Source organism: Falco cherrug, chromosome 8 (genome assembly GCF_023634085.1).
Source record: "Falco cherrug isolate bFalChe1 chromosome 8, bFalChe1.pri, whole genome shotgun sequence".
Classification (NCBI taxonomy): Eukaryota; Metazoa; Chordata; class Aves; order Falconiformes; family Falconidae; genus Falco; species Falco cherrug.
In genome coordinates, this window is record NC_073704.1 from 15,309,649 (window position 1) to 15,334,219 (window position 24,571).

General features: G+C 41.0%; 1 protein-coding gene across 5 annotated transcripts in view; it reads right to left on the bottom strand.

The window, feature by feature from the left end:
• Window positions 1-24,118, bottom strand: part of PARD3B (par-3 family cell polarity regulator beta) — a 413,251-nt gene extending 389,133 nt beyond the window's left edge. For 3 of the 5 annotated variants that reach the window (XM_055718428.1, XM_055718426.1, XM_055718424.1), the window contains exon 1: window positions 23,716-24,112. In XM_055718428.1, coding sequence (XP_055574403.1) covers window positions 23,716-23,835 — 120 coding nt within the window. In that variant the 5' untranslated portion in view covers window positions 23,836-24,112. Of the gene's footprint in view, window positions 1-23,715 lie in introns of all 5 variants that reach the window. The other 2 variants (XM_055718425.1, XM_055718429.1) reach the window with 2 other exon arrangements.
• Between the last annotated feature and the right edge of the window lie 453 nt (window positions 24,119-24,571).

Below are 24,571 nucleotides of genomic sequence, written 5' to 3' on the forward strand. Positions count from 1 at the left end.
GGGAGAAGAGACTGACCCTCACCTGCCTACAGCCTCCTTGCACGCAGGTGGAGAGAGTCATAAGGTCCCTCCTGAGCCGGCTCTTCTCCAGACTAAACAACCCCAGTTCCCTCAGCTGCTCCTCATAACCCTTTTGCTCCAGACCCTTCCCCAGCTTCATTGCCCTTCCCTGGACATGCTCCAGCACCCCTATGTCCATCTTGCAGTGAGGGGACCAACACTGAACACAGGATTCGAGGTGCAGCCTCACCAGTGCCAAGTACAGGGGGACAATCACTTCCCTGGCCCTGCTGGCCACACTGTTTCTGATACAAGCCAGGATGCTCTTGGCCACCTTGGCCACCTGGGCACACTGGTGGCTCATGCTTAGCTGGCCACCAACCAGCACCCCCAGGTCCTTTCCAGCCGCTCTTCCCCAAGCCCGTAGCGTTGTGTGGGGTTGGAGTGACCCAAATGCCGGACCCAGCACTTCTCCCTGTTGAATGAACTTCATACAACTGGCCTCAGCCCATTGGTCCAGCCTGTCCAGATCCCCCTGCAGAGCCTTCCTGCCCTCCAGCAGATCAACACTCCCACCCAACTTGGTATCGCCTGCAAACATACTGAGGGTGCGCTCAATCCCCTCGTCCAGATCGTTGGTAAAGACATTAAACAGGACTGGCCCCAGCGCTGAGCCCTGGGGAACACCGCTTGTGACTGGCCACCAGCTGCGTGTAGCACCATTCACCACCACTCTTTGGGCTCAGCCATCCAGCCAGATGTTCCTCCTGAACTAATGCAATCACAAAAGTTTTCCATAGTTAGTAACAGCAAAACAGTATACTTGAAAACCACTCCTCATAATTAAGAGAAACTTCTGCAACTAAGCTTTTTTGTCTGAAAATATATTCAAACCTGTTATACATATTATGCTGTTTAAGTGGTCTGTAGACACAATAAAGCTCATGTGAAAAAATAAACAGCTGATTGGAATATTCTGCTTTCGATGTCCACTTCTATTTGTGATTCAGTAGCTGTACGAACCAGATGTGTCATTAAAAAACACAAAAATAAAAAGCAAAGAAAGTAGGAGTGTAAAAGCTCTATCGTCCCAAGAGAATGCAACAAGTTAGCAGAAAACCAGCTCAGACACACAGAGCCACCCTAAACTACATTAAGCTTAAGGAATTCCCAATCTTCCTTTTACTTTGGGCCACACAAATACAGTAACATAATGGTTTTATCAGTGGCCATATGAAGAGAAAGTAGTCTCTAAACCAGCCTGAAAGAAGATGCCATCCCTCCTAGTTTCTTCTTAACTATTGCTATGGAAATCTCACATGCTCCAGAAGAAAGAATTAGTTTGAAAAACAAAAGATTGAGTCTCTTGTAAAAACAAAACACTAATGGCAACCTAGAAGCTCTGGGCAGCATTCAGGTATGGCTACCCCCTATCTATGCTCCTAAATCTCTCTGTTAGCAGTGTCATTTAGGAGAAAACATATCTACAGGTTTTCTTCAAATCGGTTCAAGAGAAAATCCTAACAGCACCAGCAGGAAGAGGTTCTCTTACAGCAGAGCGTATAACCTCTACGCAGAAGATTAGCTGAGGTATACCACAGAAACATCTAAATATGTAAAGAAAAAGTATGAATACGTTACCTGGTATAATACATACCAACACTTTCCAAATGAATATTGAACAGTTATTCTAATGTGCATTTTACCTTAGGGCTGCAAGTCATGTTTGTGTTTAACATCAAGCCACTTAAAAGCTGTTTATCATCATTTCCTTTATGTGTGGGAGAACACTTTAGGAATTACTATGCAAATATTTATCAAATGTTAAATTAAAGCCAGGTCACATGAATGCACAAGTGTGATGTAGGCAGAGAAGTGACATAAATTTTAAAAAGTGGTTTTGACATTCATGTTGTCACAGAATTCTAACTTAACTGTTGCCACATAATACAAGGCTTTCAGTGTTCAGTCTAAAATAGGTTCAATAATATTTCTATGCATTTATTTTCAAACACATTCAAGTGAAAGACCAATCGGTCTATAATTAAAAGACACTCCCATTTATTATTAGATTTTTTTATATACATCTATAGATATCCATTTTTAATGTATCAAAACCTTGGAGCACCATCTTCATTCCTTTTGCTTAAAACTCAAATAGGAAAGTGTCAGTCTACTTTCTGAAAACTAAAGCAACATACTTTATAGCTGTTGCAGTTCATATAGCATATTCCAGACTGTTAATGAGCAAGAGAACACTAACAAGTTTAAATATGTTTCAGATGGCCCATCAATAAACCACCACCACAATGAGCTCGCAATTAATTATTATTTGGTGCTGTTACGTGTTCTGCTGTGAAGAATGCATAAAATTAATTGCAATCCCTATCCTGGAATTGTTAATTCAAATATGGTAAAGATAAGATGCACCGAAAAATTCAGAACTTTGAATGACTTAGTAAGGCTCCTCCCACAATTACTTCTCAGGCTGATATTACAGAAGTACCTCTATGTTATTGCTTCACTAGAGCAAACAGATTTCAATGAAATACAGCACGAAAAAGGATGTATTTAAAAAAATGGAAGTTACATATGCCTGTTCCACAGCAACAGAATAAATACTATGTCAAAGTTGGGGGGAAGGATCAGATTCTGGCTACATTGTTTTCTGTCATTTAGACAGTATAAAAATAAGATTAAAGACCCACAATCACAATGTATTTCCTGATGAAAAGGATACTTCAGGTTAAGGTCAGTGGGAGAGAGATATTCTAACATTTAATTATTTCAGACTGTATATTGCAATGTGATCTATTACTTCCCAATATATAAGAAATATTTAATGATTTCTATAAGCATTCAAAGGCTACATGATGTATCATTATCCATAGCCAAATAGCACTAAGTGTTAGTTACTCGGAAACCACAGTTTGCAGAGCAGAATACAAAAAGGGAGTTGGAGAGGAACAGATGGATGAGATTGGTCACAGCCCCAAACTTCATCTCAAAATCTATCACTAAATTAGAAGAGCCTCTAGCATTTTCTGTTTACCATAACCACTTCCAAACAAGCCTGAAGTGGTACTTCCAGTCAGACTGCATTTCAACTGCTAGCAACTGGGCAGCCATCATCAGTTGGAGTAGAGGTGAGGCTTTCCTTTCCATGGGAATACAAATACCACGTTCCAAAAAGTCAGCAGCTGATTGGGAAGCAAATGTTTGCATACAACAGACTATCACTGCTGGTTGTTAAATATTCCTCAGTCACAGCAGAAGGAATTCTCAAGAATGATCTAGAGCTGAACGGTTAGATCTCAGCACCAACACAAAGTACATGCACTTGACCATCCTTATACAAACCAAGAGAAACCCTAGCAAAAAATGTATCGCGCCCTGTCCTAGCAGGCAAAGAACTGCTTTCATACGTGAAGACAGTCACAGTAGAGCTGTATCATTTCTGTAACAGTATCATATGTTGAAGAGATGACATTTTTATGGAATAAAAGCAAATACAAGAACCTTCTGTAAAAATCAAAGACAAACAGCTTTCTGCACAAGAGATTAAGCCTGTTGCAGACATTTACTGAATTTCACAGATCCTAGCACTGACCAGATCCAAATAAGCCTCCCTAAGTGAAAGCAAACTTAGTATAAATTAGATCACCTTTTCACAAAATTCCCAAAATAAATAAAAATCCATTGGGGTTTCACTGCTCAGGAAGCTTCTGGAGTTTAGTTTGCATTACAGTACAACAGAGTAAGTTACAAACCCACACTTCTAGGTCCCATTGTTGAAAATAAATTCTTACCTGGAATTAATTACATTTTATTTATAGCTCTGTAGTTCAACTGCATAAAATGAAACAAGACATAATTACTTTAGCTAGAAATTCAAGAGCATCAGAAACCTTCAAGATAATACAAGGAATAGAAACACATTACTGCACAGTGAGACAGTAAAAAAAGATTTCTCATGTATTCCATAATATTGTTCTCCTTCACCAAAAATCTGAATCTGCTTGCACTCGAAATGAAAATGCTTTAAGATGCTAGAGAAAAGATAAAACTTCTGTACATCCTTCTACCAGCTGAAGCGACACACATTCTCAAGTCAGTAATGTTCAAGAAAAAGATCTATACTGACTGAGGTCAAAGACAGAAATTAAAGCTGAGGTGTGAGCAAAGGACAGAACGTTGTCTGCTCAGAAAGAAATTGCTTTTAAGCATACAGCAATAAAATGACAGAAAACACAAAAGGTTGTACAGTAGAAATATTTCTAGAAAGGTGACTGTAAGAGGTGCTTCCTAATCTGCCTTCCAGATAAAACAAAGTAATATAAAAATAAAGCCACCTAAGAAAGAATCTTAAGAGTGGAATTCTGCCTTAACTGGGATGTTGAGGGAGACTAGGAAGAAGTTACTTACAAACTTCTGCGTACACACAAGATAAAGTTCTTCACTTTTAACAGTAAATTTAGCAGGGCCAACTAACAGGCGTTCAACCCCCCTACCAAAACATCACTTCACCTCCCTTTCCAGAGTATTCGCAGACAGCATGGGTACTTTCATTTCAGCTGATACAGTTGCAGGCATATAGCCCTGTAATTGTTTTCCCCATAAAGGGATGCAGAGAATAAATAAATAAATAAATAGATAATATGTAAAAAAACCACACCAAACAAACCCACACAATATTGACAGTGACATCATTTGAGCAGTGTTCAGATCTGTCAGCTTCCTGCTAGAAAGGCATCTGGCAACGAAGACCCACCTCACAGCTGTAACATTACTTAAGTCTGTGAAAGTTGCTCTCTCATATTTCCTTTTCTGCAAAAAGAGGTCCAATTAAATATTAAATTCCTTTAGTATGATGCTTTTGAAACTACAGGCTGTATCACATGACTGCCACATATTTAAGTACACGCCTGAAGTAGTCAACAATCTTGCACACTTCATCAGGCTAAAACAGGACACACCGCCTGCTACATGACAGCCTCTTAAAAAGCGTTTTAGCCTAACACTAACTTAAGCAATCTTAGACTAATTACTTCAAGAAAACTAAAAGAATACTAGATTGTGACGTAACTGTTGAGCACAGTATCATCCTAAAAACACTAGTAGCCAACTACTACCTAATATTTGTTAGTAAGCCTCCCTTATTAATTTGCATACAATAGTTACAGTGTACTGCACTGTTTCCAAGTTCAAGTTAGACTCTCAAACAAAAATTCTAAGTATCTGCCTGCACGAGGAACATATAAGAAAGTAACTGAAGCATCCTTAAATCAGTACTTTTAAAAAAAAAAAAAACACACACTACCTGCAAGCAAGCATCAAGGACCATCTCTTTACAAGGATTAAAAACATATCAACCACAAAACACCTGAACCTCTCAAAAAATGAAAATACTTATTAACATGGGCCTTCATTGAAGAAGGACACACTTGATCTGTTTATGCCTGGTTAATGTCAATTTGTGTGTCTTGATTTCAATGCAGAAAATAAATTGAGAGCTTACAGGAAGTAAAGCCAGTCTAAATAATGTATCCATGATGCTCTGTTTCTGGCCAAAGCACACATTTTAATTTTCAGAGAGATTAAGAAGTTTTCCTCATACAGTAGACAGCATAGAAGAAACTTTACTCCTCCTAACAGGAATAAATTAAAAATTCAAGCACAAGGTGAACTAAAGGGTTTTCTTCAAAACAACACAATTTGCTCTACCATTTACAAGATCTGCTTTTACACTACAGCAGAAGCAGCTATTCCATGTAAACAAATGATTTTAATTTTTTTTTAAATCTCATTTTCTGTATTTTTTTTCACAAACACTACATTTTTGTTTAGCTTAATTTACTTTAGCTTTTAAAACCAGTTATGAAAACTTATTCTTCCCCCATTTTTTGATATTTTTTTTTTAAGTCATCGCTGGATGTGCTATAGCCAAATGGTGCAATTACGAAGTAGAAAAGAAGTCCAGTGAGGGTGGTGGGGGAAGAAATTTTACATAAGGTCACTTTAAATACCCAATTTTAAAAGTTTCTGTCTTTGAAGGTGCTAAAAAACTTATGTCAAAGGAAGGACTCTAAGTCAGTAGAGAAACATTTATCTTTGTCCTGAAGGTTGATTTTATCTCCACACATCTGTAGCTTTGCTAAGTCTGCTCACATAGTTTACCTTGCTGGCTCTTAAGGACTGGGGTGGAAAGAACAAAACAAATAAAGACAACGAAACAATCCATGCATACGGCCTGTAGAGTACCACACAAAAAATTGTTACATATCTGTGAAAGGGCAGAAAAATCTTCCCTTGTTTTTCTTTGAAGACAAGGGGACTACTGAGTGAAGGCAGACACAAACAACCAAAAAACAAAAAGTTTCTTTTTAATCTTTGCAATGAGACTGACAGAGTAAGCACAGCTCACCATCAGCATGCTAAATGGTCAAAATAAAAATCACTAGACAATCCCTAGTCACCAGAGGGCCTACAATATTTCTTGCTCTTTAGCCATCTTCAAATCATTATGGTCTGATAAATTAATGGGACTAGATACTACTAAGACACAACAGCAAGGACCGGTAACCACTTCTTTCCATCTCCTTCACCTACACTCTTCACACCACCATATGCCAGACTTCATTTTGGATTAATGAAACTCATCCTTCTCCTATTCTTTTTCTTCCTTGTTCCTTCTCTGATTCATTTTCATGTACAATTAACACTTTCTGTTTTTCTTAAGTAGATGGAAAAGCAAACATTTACAAGTTGTAATAGCCACCTCGTTACAGCAAGAAAGGCGTAGAGATCAGAGAGCTTCTGTCTTAGGTGGTTCTCTCAAGGTGAAGACGCTTGCTATAAGCAACCTGACATACTGCTTACGTACATGCCACCATCACCCCAGTTTCACTTTTTTTAAAGTGTCCCCATTCACATTTTAAGCTAATAATCCTGCTTGGAGGTCTGGGCAGACAAAGAATAGAACACAAACACACTGGAAGTTCTTCAGATAGCATGGCAAAGGGAGCATGGTGAATGGGTTTCCTCCACCCGAGTCACTTGGCAGCTCCATGCTGTAGGCCCCTGCAGAATCGAACAGCAGTGAATCTCTTCTGTCCCTCAGAGAGAGTGTTTGCAAAGAGGAACCAGAATATTTCTTGGGGTTTAGCCACCTATCTCCCACATTAGGTCTGAGAAGGAAAACAGAAAAACCTGCAGAGATATCCCGAGTATGCAATTCTCAACAGTCCAATAGTCAGAGCACAGATAAATGAATCCAGAATGACCCAGGATATTTTAAGTTACACTGAAACTTTGATTTGCAGCACTGGAACCCTTCAAAAATAAGAGCATTCTGATTTTATACTGAATCTGAATGAGAACCACCCTCTGACTATGGCCCACTATCTAAATAAAACACGATGTTGAGAATACATCAAGTACAGGGATCATACAGCCCACCTTTACATTACACTCCAACACGTGATATTTACAAAAAAATATTTTGGTGAAGAAAAAGTATGCAAAACCAGAACAGGCAAAGATAGCTGGAGACACACATTTAGACAAAGAGGTCCACACACTGCAGTTGTAACAACTACAAACACATTCCTCTTAAAGCCTCAGTTGAAACTGGAGTGCACTCTATGCCAGGCTGAATCGAAGATAACTATACAAATGCTAGAATGAAAGTGTAAACTGATCTTCAATTACAACCTAAAAATATCCTTTAGCTCATCAAGCCCATTAGACTAGATTGCTCCAACAATGCAGAAACACAGAAGACTCACCCCTATGTAAGTTAATATAACAGCTCCAAAACGTCTCTCAGTAAATCCACAACATTTCAAGCTTCACCTTTCACATCCCAAGCTCTCCGTTTCAAATATTAGCTACAATATTCTGAGTACTATTGTTATGCTAATAAGCAAACTGTTAACACAGCTACAGGCATCTGGCAAACAATTAACTAGCATTGAGTTTGGCTTTTTGTTTGATATATGAAGGTAACACTGGGGGCTTGAGGGACCGGTGTCATGACTTCTTAAAATCCAACTTTAAGTGAGCACACAGAACTGTAAAGCTACCCTACCTCTTCAAAGTGCCACCCGTTTCTCACATAGAAATAGCAGGAGCAGGGGGCCGGGGGGGGGGGCGGGCGGGGCTTAAGAAAATGAGAGGCATGCATGCATACAAAACTACTGTATTTCAAAGCACAGTCCAGGTTAAGTAAGCAAGCAATATAGCTGTTTTGCCAACTAAAACAAAAGATACCTTAAATTTAAACCATTCCATACAGCTACAGATAACAAAAAACACCAGCTGTCAATTCACAGAACTCAGTTTGTTACAAACTCACAACTGAAACATAGCAGACCTTGAACATAAACGATAAATGGCTCCACATCTACAGTAACAGCAGCCACCACTACTTGAGTCCTGCACCTAGAAACCATCTAAGATGATTCCATTTACAGCTGTTGGGGCCTTCCTTTGATAGGGTGATTAATGTATTTGCAGCTGACAAAGAACTGCTTATCAGAAGCAGCTGGGAGTTTCAAACCTGTGTCTGAGTAACAGACTCAGAACTCCCACAAAACAGAACACAAATGCCTGTAAGACAGTGCAGATCAGGTATGCTGAAATCCTGTAAAACCTTGTAACATAAACGAGCTTTAGACAAAGCTCAAGTAGGAAAAACCAGTAGTAAATTACAGAAGTAAAACCTTAACTCCACATAGAAAGCCATTACGTATTTTTTGGAAGAAAAAAATCCCCTCCCTCCATCACGTAAAAGTACTTCACTTATTTCACAGAAACGGGTAGGACTTTTCTGCTGCAGTAACATCCTATTTACTGCATGGATCCACCAGCGAGCAGAGGCTGGGGGGAATTCTGCCAGAAGGCTGACAGACTTGCACGGTCAGTAAGGCCAGCCAGGCCCCAGACCCACATTCCCAAGGCTGGTGCCTTGCAGCAATGGCACTAATTCCCAAGCGTGCCGCTTCCCATATCAACCCCCATCAGTTCTCTCCACACTCTGTGACAACCTACTAGCAATTGCAGCAAATTGATCTCTTTAGAGAATCATCAAGCATGGATTTGGGGTCTTTTTCCTCACTCAGAAGACAGAGAAAATACATGACTTTTCACAGTACATTTGGTCACTGTGCTCCAAAATAGAGCCGTTAGGGATAGTTGTAGGCCTCAATGCTAACAAGATGCTGAGAGAACCATGGTGGTTTGAAATACGTGAAGTATTAGAAGATGTAAGCAGAGTCCCTCTGAGGCAGAAGTTCATTACCACAGAGAGAAGCAGGGGGCAGGGGGATGGGGGGGGGGGGGGGGAGGGGCAGAAAAAGTGGTGGAAAGTCATAGGTCAGCTATTGTTGGGATTGCATGTGTTGACATTCAATATGACAACAGCAGGTTGAATTGGATGTGCAGGGAAGGAAATAAAGGATTTTCAACCATATAGGTGTGTTGGAGCAAGGTCTGTATTAGATGAAGCTGTTACACACAGCTTTGTTCTCACATGAAACGCTACATTCATCAGCCTCCCCCTTCCCTTTTCAGCAGCAAAAATGACTGGGGCAAGAATGTTCTGAAGGCACAGCTAGCAAGCACTACCCAATTCCATAAAGGTTAGTCAGCTTCATTGGTTCTGGCTACTGTTTGAAAGAAAATGACCAGCAAGTTTAAAAAATAATAAAAATACCAGCATAATATTACACCATGAAAATTATTATATAATCTCTTACAATGTGTTATATTAATAAAATGTATACTATCATAGTAAAACATTACTAAGTTTTAGTATTTGACTTCTGAGATACAGCAAATACACCTGGTGAATAGCCCAAACAACCTCCACCTCTAATCATTGGCAGAGCCAAGGGATGGAACTGGATGAAACCCCAACAAGGGCAACTCTCTCCTGAGATCAACCTCCACCTTCACCTGACTGGAAATACAGAACATGCCAGAATTAACACATCATCAAAACTTTAAGCCATATGCCTAACCACATCTCATTAAGCGAATTTTGGCCAGGTAGAAGACAACAAGAAGAGAATGAGGTTACTCACTCTTTCATTGAAATTCAATACCACTAGTGTGCAGCAGGGTTCCCCCAGCCCTGCCCCTTATCCTGAGGCACAAAAAGAACTGCTCTCTCCTGCTACTCCAGGTACCTCCAGGAAAACAGAAGCACCAAACAGTTGGAAAGGAATAGCTTCAGAGACTTAAAAGGAAAAGAGAAGGCAGCAAATCAAAATGAGAGTCACTGCAAAACAGCTAACAGACAGCTAAGTAGAGCATTCAGCTCAAAAGTGGAAAATGACACCTGAGGCACATGTTCCAGTTACTGTTTTGTGGCAACTTTCTCCAACCCTCTGACCACAAATTTCTTTCCAGAGCTCGCAGGCGGGACATATGGAAACTTGCCTTACACAGTTTTAATCCAGTCAATACAACCCACAAGAAACTTCAAATGAAAACAACAGCTGGTAAGCAAACTTGATTAAATGCTGTATTTGCATATATTTTGCAACAATCCTAAGATGCCATTACAACCTTCCTTTTCATTTGCAGTTCGATGCCATCCATCACTCATACAGACGAATCCAATTTACTTTTCAGTTGGCTACCTCATTCATTCTCCACAACTGTATCCGCATACGTTGGCTCCACAGGTTATGCCATGCTCAAGCACCAACAGAAGTAAGATTTCACTGTAAAATTAAACAAAGACATACGGGAAACGCCTACAGCAACCAGGACATAACATAGCCGTTATTCACACGAATGCTCAAGGCTAACCAGGTTACAGGTCTGCTTTATCACTATGCACTGCCTACAGTACTTCCAGGGTAACGTTACCTTCTCATCAACAGAGGTGATTATATCTGTTTCCCAACTCACATAGACAAACACCAGTAGACTGCCAGTCACTGATGAGTTCAGCCCAAGACGCTGAAGGCTGTTCAAAGTAACTGGATCTACTTTCACTGAATTTTATCGCTGTCTGTGGTGCCTGAAAAAGGAACCCAGCACATGCAATGAAGCAGTCGATACTCTTCTTTAAACGGCTACTAAGTAAGGAAACAGTCATCGTCAATTAATAGAAAAAAACAGTAACCTCAGAATTTGCTGGTATAAGAGTCACGCAGGGCAAGTGATATGGCCTCCTACAGAACCTGCAACAGCTTTGGCTGCATTATTAAGATACCTCCTACACTAACTACGAAGTTAGGCTCCAAAACAAAACAAGAAAAACTGAAAATTAATTAAGTGAGCATTAGCAAGATTACAACAGTATTAAACAATTTGATCACTGAATTGTACGTTGTATCTTTGGGTATTGACTCACATATTTATCTAAATCCCTCATGTCGAAAGTACAATTCACACTCTGTTTTAAAACTAAATCTAGCTTTTTTTCTTACCAGTTAGAAGAAACTTCTTCCCAACAAAGCCTCCTCTATAAAACTGCCCCCCCACACCAGATTGCAGAAAAACATTTTTTCACTAACAAAAACCATTAGTATGAAACTCATCACACACAAGTTGTTTCAAAACTGAATTAGCACTTTGCAGAATGTTAATAGTCCACTACAACCTATTTCAAATCAACTACTGCCTGCAGCGTGGTACATGGAACCAAGACCTGCACTGTCAAATCTGTTTATGAACACTAACATCCTGGATTTTGCTATACCATCAACTTGTGGGTTTTTTTCCCCCTAAAATCCCTATTGATAAGTCAAATAGTTAATCTCTAAACACAATGCACAAAAGGGATCATTTCAAACCAGAAAAACAGAAGACACTTATAATCACCACAGCATTCACATTTGAATGACAGCTAAACATAAAGACACATCAAGCATTTAGCCATCTGGAAAGAAGCTGGTATTTTTTTTCATATTGTTTATTCTTAAACCCTTAAGGCAAGAGTCAGAGGTTGACCAAGACTTCCATTTAGTGAGATGCTCATTTCATATCTACAGCCATTAATGAACTGCAATATGAACAATACGCCAGACTCCTCCACTTTCATTGAATTCAAAAGATGGCTGTGTCATACCAACACAAAACAATGTGCGTACACTGCCAGATGTATGTACCATCTGAACTTACCAAAAAAGACCTATCTAGCATGGTCCTAGCATCTTTGAGTATCACTTATTTAATGAAATGGTGATAGCAATGAATATGTATTTTGTTCTTCCAGGCAAGAAAGAATATGATGGTAACACACATAACTGCAAAATTCATTATATATAAAGTGGTATTTAGCCCCTATTCAGAATTAAATGATAGTGAATGTTGCTGCAGCAAAACAAAAAAAACACGTTGCAAGCACAGCTAGCAGAGAGCTGGGACAAGAAGAATAAGAAGGATAATACAGTCCAATTTCAGCACTACATTTTTAACAATACATGAAAGGTCTAACAAGAGAAAAAAGCACATTGCATGTACAAAAGCAAACCACCTACTCCTTTCAGTTTCTGATTTGCTGTAATTACACACACACACCAAACACAGAAAATCTAATGTAAATGGAAGATGGCCCAAACCAAATTTTTTCCAGACTCCAGGAATAAGGGATCAACGTTGGCATACTCCCATTTTATTTCAAATAGGAGTACATGAAAAGCGTAACAGTTTAGAACAATTCTGTTCTGTTGATATTTTTTAAAAAGTGGATTGAACACAGCAGTAATCATAAGGAGGAAAAACCCCTCAGAAGTAACATATTTAAAATGCACACGCCATGAGTGTTCTTTTGAGCATTTCTGAGTTATATTAGTATTTCAAGCAAAACTTGATTCTTAATTTTGCTGTCTGTAAAGCCAGTGGAGTGGTTTCTATGAGGGTTTTTCAGGTAGTTAGTATCTCCCATCAGTCAGCAGCTGAATGAGAGCTATCCAAATAACTATTCCTGAAATATTAACACAGAAGACTTCTCTAGATTTTCAAGTGCTAATCTTCTTGCCTGACATAAAGGAGTCATCATTTATCAATGACAGGACAGACCCTAACTTTAGATAGTATTTTTTTCCTCACATACAAACGTCTACTTCCCTTCCCTCTCACCACCCTGAAAAAAAAAATAATCTTCTTTTTCACAGCAGTCTAAACACCACCTGCATCATCACTACTACTATGTAAACATTGGTCTTTCTCTATGCACAGTCAAAATGTCAATAAACCTTCTCCCTTTTGTTGCCTAACACAACTATTCCAGGTTTCCAGCTCTTCAGGGAGTTTTCTTTTTGTAGCTTGTAATGCCAGGGGCTCCTGAAACATTTGTTCAGAATACATTCATTACAGCCAGCAGGGGAAAATTAATTGTGAATTGGCAGCGGCTAAGTTTTCCAAACAAGTCTAATTCCGTGGGAGCTAAGCATGTTAACTCCCTTTGGTCCTTGAAAAACTTCAGCAAGTCTTTCTCTCTCACACAAGACATGGGAAGATTTCTTTCTAAATAGAAGCCCTCTGGAGTCTTTACTCAGAGAGGGGGGAAAAAAAAAACCAAACACAAAAAACCACACAACAAAACAAAAGAAAAAAAACCCACAAACTTTCCTGTATAGCTTCTGATTTCCACACAGATTAACTCACAGTTCAAGTAACAAGCAAAATAATTAATAAGAACCCCTCTAAAGAAATAACTTAAGTAGCGAACGTAAGACTTCAAGACTATTTATTTCAAAAGCAGAAGCTTGTTTCAGTTAAAAAAAAGTACAGGTGAGATGCAGGACAATCATCCAGTTTATTGATGACAAATTATGACACAGGCTAGAGGATCAGAGGAAGTTACCCACTTGGTTTTGTCCTGGATAGATTGAGGAACAGTTTTCATTAGCTGCACAGGCCTTACTACTCATGAAAGAGAAAAGGTACGAATAAGCCTTTCAAGGCTTAAACTGCTGCAAAATGGCAATCTCACCTCGATCAGATTTGTAAACCCCCTGAATTACTTCTATTTTTAGAAAAGCTACACCATCACAAGTAGCCTTGTTTATTATTGCTCTCCCTACTTCTGCTCTACTGTACTTCTATCCCACCTTTGTGGTGTTTAGCATCTAGGATAAATTCAACAAAAATCCTAAGAACCCCCCATCAAAATCCTTACTGAACTAGTTAAGAAAGCCTTACAGAAAAGGTTACAGCTGGCAGAATGAGAATTCCAATAGCTGCTCAACCAGGGAACCAGCAAAGACATTCTGCAACTGGCCTCTAGACAGGGGCTGCAGGGTTCTGACAAGCTACGGACAGAGAAGTTAGTATATGACCTAGAACTCAGCTATCTCCCTTATTCGTAAAACACATCACTTACAAAAGGTCAGTGTTCAAATCACTTCCACTAACAGCAAAATCGTAAGCCTGAAGTTTGCAGTCTGGTTTCACTTCTGGCTTGTGCTCAGAAACAATAAAGTTGGCAAGTAGAGAATGTTAGTGGAAAGCTTTGTAACACTCAAAATATTATCCATCAAATTTGTCACCAAATTAGTATCACGGGGGGGTATTAAAAAAATAATAAATAAAACATATCAGTTTAGGCAAGGTCACAGCAGGCAAACTATGCCACCAAAGACTGCATTCAACAAAAAATGCCTGTCCTACAGGAATAGAACTGAATGGTGCCTACATTAAGTAGCAATTAGACTCCTTAAAACATAGAAACATGGTAGAATTACACCCCAAACCCTCTACATGAAATTCTGGCCTTATCACCATTAATGACATGCAACACTGCAAGACTAACAAAACAAAAGAAAAAAGGCTAGAAAAGACTATATGCCCTCAAAACATCTAGTTTGATGAGAAACATAAATAAGGAGCTACTTCTATACGGACATCGCTGAAATTTATAAAGATGTGTTTAGCTTAAGTCTGTCTGCCCCACAGGCACACCAGCCAAGAGAGCAGCTGCAGAGCAGGTATATGCACCTTTTCAACCAGTCACCTTCTGTAGCAGCTGAAGGTCACCCACCTACTTACTGGAAGGACAGAACCTTGTAACGGTAGCTTTCAGGGAAACGTGGAAACACTAACTACCACCCCACCGTTCACAGATAATGGGAAGGAATAAACCCATGCCCAAATTAAAAGAAATAATCCTCAACTGTAGGATGGTCTCCAGGTGGATGCCCAAAGTCCATTCCAGAGTTTGAACAAACCCACCACATAAAGGGGATTATCCCACCAGGATTTCTGACTTGTCTCTCTTCCAAAGGCCAAAATAGAGACATGCTGGATTCTAACATCTTTGGAGCTGGAACTATTTTTAGTTGACCTGTACACTGATACCCAAATTAGAAGAAACGGGAGATAATTATGTAATTTTTCCTTCCATCAGAAAATCTGTAACTTAGATATTCAGGTTTGCCAATAAAAAAGGTCAGCTCAGCTGTTGATGGATTGATGAGAATGAGATAGTATCTTCTATAATGATCTGAAGGTCTTCTAAGGTTTTAGGGAAGAGAGATGAACAGAGGAACTGATTAGTCAAATAAAAAAAAAAAAAAAAAAAAAAAAGACACACAATTTCCAGGAATGCAGGTCTCAGCTTCTTTGAATCATATCAAATTCTCCTTTGGTCTACGCACTCCATTTTCTTCTACTGATTGAAAAATCACTGCATTTTTGTGAAGGAAAATGATAGGGAGGGTGCATGTTAATATTCACTAATAGCTAGTATTTTACTGGGAATCTGGAAAACATTCTATCAGATAAGCTGTACTGCAAAACCATTTGGCTCAATGGAGCCTCATCTTTGATGCTGAATCTCTAGCCAGAAAAAGAAAGAGCTCAGAGCCAGCCATTAGCCTCTACACATCAGACTGAATTCTGTGATTCCAAATATCAGTCTTTGTTAGACTACAGTCATCCATCTTCCTCCCTATCTACCATTCATACAAATGGTATCCTTATTACCAGCTCTAAGAAGCATGTTCATTCAAGCATTCCATAGTTTTCTTTTTCATACATGTAACAACCAATACAGCAAAGCACTGAAGCAAGAGGGCTCACTATGGCAATAAATGCTGCCAGTGCACCCTCATGAAACCAATGAGCAACTTATTTAAACCTCCCAATTTAGGAGCATTCCCAAAAGCAAATCTAAGCACTGGAGTAGTGCTATGGCACCTGCCACAACAAAGCAAAGTCATCAGTTCTGAATGGATGTACTGGTGACATAAAAATTACAGGTTTACACCGGAAAGTAAGACAGATTTAGACGACATTAAAACATTACAACAGTTCACTTAATGGAGGTGTCTATAGCACAATCACTAGGCATAAGAAAAAAACAAGTACAGAATCAGGTCTTACACATATCCTCTTTAAAGTGAGCATAACAGTAAAAAAAAAAAACCCACCCACATGCTAACCAGTGCAATCAGTAATTTCTTATAACAGAAAGTTTTCCTTACAAAGAAGTTATTGAAGTAATTCTATGTAAGAAATAAAAGTACTGATAAAGACTTACAGATCTACCACAACAACATATAACTTGAGTGGAACAAAAAATGCTTTAAGGAAGATACTATGCAAGTACTGCACAGGCTTTTTTTTTTTTTCCAAAAGTTTTTATAACATGCCGATTTTCTAAATTTTTCATATGAAGTAGCTTTCTCAGTTTACCAATATATCTATCCCAGGCACTATGTGGTGAGTGGAATTTACAAGTTCATTTGTATCAACAAGTCATTCACACGAGCCCCTCATTTCTGTTCAGTCAGTTCCCTGACATAAAATACATATATCTTTATGCATAAGCAAGACTCAAGAATGAAATACAAAAATACAAAGCAGAATCTGTTCTCAATGATACTAATTGCTCAAGACCTTTAGCATTATCATATTCATTAAGGATGAAACACAGGCATCTTAACAGGGGGCTAGAGGGAGTTTTCAGTAATGAAGCTATAGGTCTTCACGCCTAGGAAAGCTGCAGTTATGACATCAGCATCATTAGGAAAGCCTAAAGAATGTTCCGCTCAATGGGGGAGGAGATCTGCTGCTTCAGTAGCAGGATGCAAGACTCTGCACAGTATGGTGCATTTTAACTGACCCCTATCATACTGAACAAGTAAGGAGGAAAGTACAGTCACAAAACATGAAGCATTATTCCCAAATAACTGTATCTGTTAAAAACATTAAGTTTTTAAGAAAATACCAATACAATACAACCCTCCGTTTGCAACTACTTAGAAAAAAAAAAAAAAGCAGCTGCATTTTATGCAGCAAGCAAAAGCACCTCCTGGCTCCATCCTATTCCAGAAGGATTATTTTTTAATGTAATTAAGACTACCATACTACATGATGCTTCTCTAATTGTAAATACACACACAAAAGTACCATTTGGGGTTTAAATCCCTTCTTCACAAATTCATACAAGACTACTCAGAGTTCATCTTCAACTGGGCAAAGAGCAACAGGAAGCAGTCACTACTGAGAACTCTGTACTGCTCTTCAAGTCTTCCTTCTACGACTTCTAACACTCAGTTATTACAAAATCTTTGCTGTCCCTCAAGTGATAACAACTGAATAGTACTCAGAACTGGGAAACAAAAATGAAAACTGTGTGTTATCACATATGCTGAAGTCTGACCTGCAGTGTTTCCAGGATGAGTTTTTCTCATTTTACCTGTAAATTTCCACCAGTTTTATTCAGCTCTACCCTTCAACTGAGCTCCCCTGAAACACATTAACACAAAGTAACTTGGGCTTTTGGCCGAGTATTAAGTTACTGGCAGCAGTCTACTTAAAAAGTACAAAGGGATCCAAAAATTTCTTTTCCATGGTACCGAAGTACATAATGTCCTATAAGACATCTTCTAATGCAAGTTCAACAAAGTTCAATGGCAGTTTTTTCTGTTTGAATTATAAACACCTGTTAAAGAGAGAAAAGGAAACTGGAAATCTACCAAAAATCTCATTACACCACTACAACACTAGTGGCTATGATGCAGCACATCAGCAGACAATTTAGGCAAAAGTGATAAAAAGGCAGGCACTTTTTAACTCAGTTTTTCAGGATGACCATAAAAGTGATCCTGAAAATTCTGAGACACCCAAAATTCTGTCACTAGAAAGCTATTTCTGGTCTCAATGAAATACCATCACACCACACCAGTGTTACTAATTCAGTAACAGAGTTTGGTTTATATAGATCTTTTTCAAAACATTTGTGTCCTTCCCTTTTCATCACCCCCTCTACTTACATGGCCTGTCTTCCTAAATATCAGTCAGTTACACACACTCATACAACAGTAAAGGCAGTGTATCAGGTAATAGTCTCCTTTTTTAGTATGATATCGTAGTGGACAAAACTGAAGCGTGAACGCAGACGTGATAACCAACCTGTTCCTTGAAATACATCAGTTTCCAATGCAATGTAAAAGCATGCTAACATACCATAGCTGCTTGAGCAATGCTAAGGCAACTATGCAAATAAATAGTTAAAATATTTCCTAGCAAAAAAAGTACTTAAAAATGCAATTTAGAATTGTTTTGGTAAAACAAAGATTAGAGATTAACCCCATCACTATTAGAGCATAAAATAGACTTTCAAAGACAAACTGGGACAGGAAAAAAACCCAAACAAACAAAACCAAAATTAAGAAAAGCACCCTCCCCCAAACTTGAAATCAGGTCCAAGACAAATGTGCCACACAAATACAACCATATAACTGCCCTTATAAAGGACTAAATACTTATGATTTGCCCAAAACTGAAAAATGTTCGTAACAAAGGATTTCTTTCACAACTTTCCACATACACCTTCTGAAGAAATCTGTTACATTTTTGCAAATATTTTTGGTAAGCATAGAGTTTAGAGTCAAAATAAATTGTCATTTTCCCTACCTCCAAGCTTTTTAGAGAAACTACAAGAACATTTAGTACTCCTTCTGCTTGCTGGCTGACTTACAACAGCAATACATAATGCAAAAACTAACTGTCATGTTGTCGGGCAAGCAAGAACAGAAAGAAAGGGTAAAAGTATTTTATTAATAGGAATCAATAGACAGTCAACCTGCAACGTTCGCTCTTTAAATACATCTAATTTGGGAAAGACTGCCAATACAACCCAAACCACCCACTATTTTTGCTCTAATCAAAATGTACCATTCTTGAATCAACTTAGTCACTGTATTACTGCTTCCTACTCAGTCTGACTGCCAATCAAAATTACCATTACCATTCCAGAAATCAACTGCTGGCTTCTGTACGTTCTCATCAGTGGAAACACACACTCTAATGCCTGTAACAACTGCAGAACAAGCCCCTGTAAGATAGTTCAACTAATATTTGATTGTCTGTGTCAGCATTCCCGAAGGGAGGCCGACAAAGGATGTTCAAGTGAGCTACTCAAGAACTTAACTGTGCTTAAAATGACCAATCTTCAACTGATATTTAAGTGACAAATTGCAGTGCTTATTAATTCTGCTACATGGTTTCCATTTGCCATCTATTCAACTGGCTTCTATAAACAAGACTTCAGACAGCCCAAGTAGTCACTCCAAGTCATCTAAGTAGATGCCACACATGCAAAAGTGAGTCAATTAACATACGAATTATAAATACCACTTCCCCATCTCTGGCTCCTCCAGAAAGATGAAGAACATCTGGAAGAGCAAGGTTGTATACATCTTCCTAAGAAATACATTTTCCTGGGAAAAGTTACACTACAGCTAGAAGAAAAGTCATTGTGGATTTCACTTGCTGGTCCTGTAGCTATTAGTTTCCCTGGGTGTACATCACCTTCTGTATCAACAGCATTAAAGGCCTTTGAGTTTGCAAATTAGCATCTCCAGCTGAACCAAGGGCTCACTACAAAGCTGGTAATTCAAGTATTGCCTCCTGCTTGGGGGGAGTGGCATTTCAGAGGGAAGAAGTATGCGCACAACGGTGCCTTTTGCTCGAATGCATTTAGCTCCACATGCACTGAGGAATCACTTCCAACAGGACCATGCAGACCCAGGCAACACCACAAGAGCATACTGAACCCTTCAGTGCTGACCCAGAACCCCTCTTCATCCCCCTCTCATCCACATACTCAGGGGGGAAAAAAAACAAACAAAAGGTCTCTCTCACTTCACGGAAAAACGATAATCGAGGAGGTCGTCTGGCATCCAAGGGCTACGCCTTACAGCCACGGAGACCAAACACAGCAACAGGCACAGCAACTCAAGCCTTCTGCAGTGCATCTGCTCTCACTCAAGCAAAGACTCCTAAATACAACAGACGACATGCAAGTGCTCCCCAAGGCACCAAATAAACCAAGTTACAAGAAATACTAAGGGACTGGGCTGAGAATAAGGAATCATCAATCCTACTGTATCTACCTGTCAGCAGGAAGCCTTAACACACACATCACTAAACAGCAACAAAAGCAGATGCTGAGTCACAAAAAAAAAAGTTCCACCAATCTTCATTTCATTGAACACAAGTTACTTTCCTAGATGAGTCACTTCCCTGAAAATTTATTCACAGCTCTCACAAAGCAGCTGATCAACAAAACGTTTTCTTAACTTCTATATTCTTAAATCCAGACAGTTACTTGTACCTTTCCAGTGAATCAGACAAGATCTGCCCATTCAGAACTGCAACAGTACCTCTGAAACCTACTGCTAAACTCAGCAGGATCAAAAAATAATCAGTCTGATTTTTCAGCTGAAACTGGCCCAGTATTTTGTTTCAGTTAACGGAGCAATTGAGCCTTCATGACTGAACCTTGCCAATACAGCCCAGCCAAGAAACCAAATCAAACTCGCTAAGGAAACACAGCAGGCTACAATAAGCAGCTGCCTGCAGGGTTCTCAGCTATTTACCAAGAGTCTCACAGAAATGACACTAAGTCATTTACTGCATCAACTTTCCTCTCATTACAAGTACAAAGTTGCACTGAGAACTTTAAACCGATTAAATTTTTTTCTAGTTTTGTACACAAAGTATTTTACAAATACATTAATTAATATTCTAACCTCCTATCTTCCCCTTTACTAGACAAGCAACTGCAAATAACAGCAAAACTATGCTGCCAGAACAACCCCCAAAATACACAGCCTCCCACATGTTTGTAGTATTTGACAGTACCATAACTAAATAAAAATTCCTAAAGCTTGTCTCCTAGCTACCTTTTCCATTTTCCATTCTGCAACTACAAAAGATACTCCTTGTATCAGTTTTCCTCCCTTCTCCAAATACTTTAGGCACTTCAACAATACCATTTTCTACTTTATTCTTTAAAAAAAATTTAACACTTGACAAAAAAATTACGTAAAGAACACTTAACCTGCCAACAGAAACAGCAGCATTGTGCCACAGGAAGCATTCCAAACATTCTAAATATTTTTAAAAGAAAAACAAATCTTCAGTTATCTTTAACATAAACCTGTTAACATGCCTACATCTCACAGTAGTTCTAGCTGCTGATTATCTTAAAATAATCCCATCCTCTATAATATTCTACAATTTTGTAAAGAAAGTTAACTTTAGCAGGAGGCGATAAAAGGAAAATGCAAAACACCCAATCCATCCATGACAGATTGGGAAAAAACTCTCCACAAGGTAATAAAATTAATTGTATGCTACTCTGTACGATCTACTTTACCAACCCCAAATTTTCCCTCAGGAATGAGCACAAACTCCAAATGATGCTTGTCAAGATAAGAGGAAATTTATCTGTTCATCTTTTTGGCTAGTTCCACTGCATATCATGTAGGCTGAAGACTAATTAATCAAAGCACTGCAAGAGAACTGTTGAAATTTCTAGTGAACAGGGGGGACAGAAGGTGCAGAGGTCATAAAACTTTCTTTAGTGACTTGAATGAAAACCTGTTCCGTATTTTTCAGGCCCTTGGGTTGCTTCCCACCCCCGCCTCTTTACATTTCTCCATACAAGCTTTGAATAACTGTTACTCGAGGTGATCAGCAATTTTTGAACAAACTGGCCTGTATGCACTTTGTCCATCTACCATACATAATAGGGAACTCAAGACTTCTATAAGGAAACAGTCAGAAAAAAGTTTTATTTGCAAAAAGTCAAGAAATACAACAAGGTCAGAAAATGTGTAGGACAGCCACAGGCCAGACTATAGAGAAGGCCAGATGATTTTGAACTCACACTGACGGGGGCACAGCAGATGACTGCTTAGCATAAATGTATTTTTCTTTAAATATTACGTAAATAGCAAATTTGGTTCAAATTCATGAGAATCTAATTGGACTGCAGCACATCTTAAACGTCTGCCATTTATCTGAGCCCTTCTCACATTGCTGGAATTTCTCTCCTATAAATTACTTACTGAGCCTTCCAGAACAGGCAGGGCCTTACCTAGAAATGCAGAGACCTTTTTACTTCTTTCTAAAGGAATTAAATAAAGAGGAAAGAAGGAAAGTCATTTGAAGTATTGATACAAAAGCTTTGCAGGCCACCTTTCAGCCATCCCCATGAGACTAATGCCAGTGTCATCAGAGGCACAAATCAAAGCTGAAATCAAATTTTAAATTTCCAAGTTCAATTCAGCTGAAAGTAATTCTGTTTCTGATACACCCCTCTTGAACCAAGACCACCATATGCCTATTTTAGTACTCTGAACCATACTTCAGTGCAAAAGATCTCACTGACTGTTGGCTGTCACAGCACCAAGTATTCTATAAACATTCTGCAATTATTAAACACATGCAATATTCATTAGGAAGGTTTTTCATACAAAATATGTGTCAAGCTCTATGCATCTTACAGCAGGTTAAAGCACAACACTTGCTCAGAAAGACTAACGTGGTGACCACTATATTCTCTAACACAGAGCAGTCTCGGATGTTCACGATGGATTTAATACATCACTAGCAAGCTTCTCACAAAATAAACCTGTGAGAACAAGAATTTTACTTCCAGTTTTGCACTCAGGATATCAAACGATCGATGGGGCACAGAAGAAACCAGCACAGGGCACAAACCAGATCCCATAAGCTGTTGGCTGTACTCTTCCTTTTTATTCAGATGTCTTAGGATGGACAATCCTGCAAGCCCTTAATTCAGGGCTCATAACTGGAATCTCTTTCACAAAGCTGTACTTGCAACACTACGCCTTTCATCAATATTAAACAGTATCCCATTAGCCTTCAGCACCTGCCTCTTGGAGGAAAAAGAAAGAAGTATTTTTATGCTCTATTAGATACAAACTATGAAAAACTGGAGCTCCTTTCGTGTAAACGAAGTCATCTGCCCATACAGACAGCACCTGATGCCAGAAAACACAAGATTTAATTAAAATAACTTAAGTTTTGTTTGTGTCTGTATCGAGTTGCTTAGTCAACTTGCACAGCAACAACAAGAAACCCTAAAACATGTAAAACAAGCCGCGCCAGCGCGTTAACCCAGCGGAACACGCTCCCGGCCCGCCAGCACCCGCTGTTCACCAAAGCATCTGGCGGGGGGTGGGCGGCAGGGCCACGCCAGGCGGGAGCGGCCGGGCCATCCCCGCGGGCCCCGCGGCCCGGCAGCCCACCCCTCAGCGCCGCCGGCCCGGCCCCGCCGCCGGCCCGCACCCGGCCCCCGCCGCCGGCCCCGGGCCTTCCCCCCGGCCACCCCTCGGCGCTGGCCGCCCCCCTCCCGGCCGCCCCTCACCCCGCAGGCCGGCTGCGCGCACGGCCCGGCCCCCGCGGCGGGCCGGCGCGGCCCCGCGCCCTCACCTTCTCCTGGGCCTTGCGGTAGCGCTGCAGGGCCTGCTGGGTCAGGTCCCGCACGCGGAGCTGCCCGTCCTTGCAGGGCACCACGATCCCCGTCCGCCCGAAGCACACGGTCACTTTCATCTCAGCGCACCGCCATGCCCTGCCCGCCGAGAAACGGCGCCCGCCGCCGCACGGCCCGGCCCGGCCCGGCCCGGCAGGGGGGTGGCGCAGGTGCGGGAGGCCCGGCGGCGCCGGCAGGTGCCTGTGCCCGGGCCCGCGGCGGGGGGGCGGCCCGGCAGGTGCGCGGAGCCGCGGGGGCTGCGCCTCACCGCGCGCGGGCAGCGCCGGGAGCCGGGCTGCGGCCGGCGGGCTCCTTCCGCCGCGGCGGGCCGCTGTGCCCGCCCCTCCCCGCCCGGCGCTCCGGGGAGGCGCGGGCCGGACCGGGCGGGGCGGCCCGTGCGGCGGGGGGCGCGGCGGGGCGGCCGGGGGCACGGCGGCGGCGGCGGCGGCGGGGCGGGGGGCGGCCGGGCCGGGCCGCCCCGTGGGTCAGCGCGCGCGGGGCGCCGTGGCGGGGGCGCGCGGTTCGCTCGGGCCGCGCCGCGCACGGCGGGAAACCCCTGCAGCACCCCGCGCGCGCTGGGCACGGGAGCCCGCCGCACCCCCCGCGGATCGGAGCGGGGCACCCCCGCACGGCAGCCGCGCTGCACCCCCGCTGCACCCACACCGCTGCACCCCCGCAGCAGCACCCCTCGTTCACCCCCACTGCAGCATCCCCGCAGCTGCACCCCCGCTGCACCCATACAGCTGCACCCCCGCAGCAGCACCCTGTGCAGCCCTCACAGGCCGCGGAGCCGCAGGCGGTGCTGACCGGTAACCA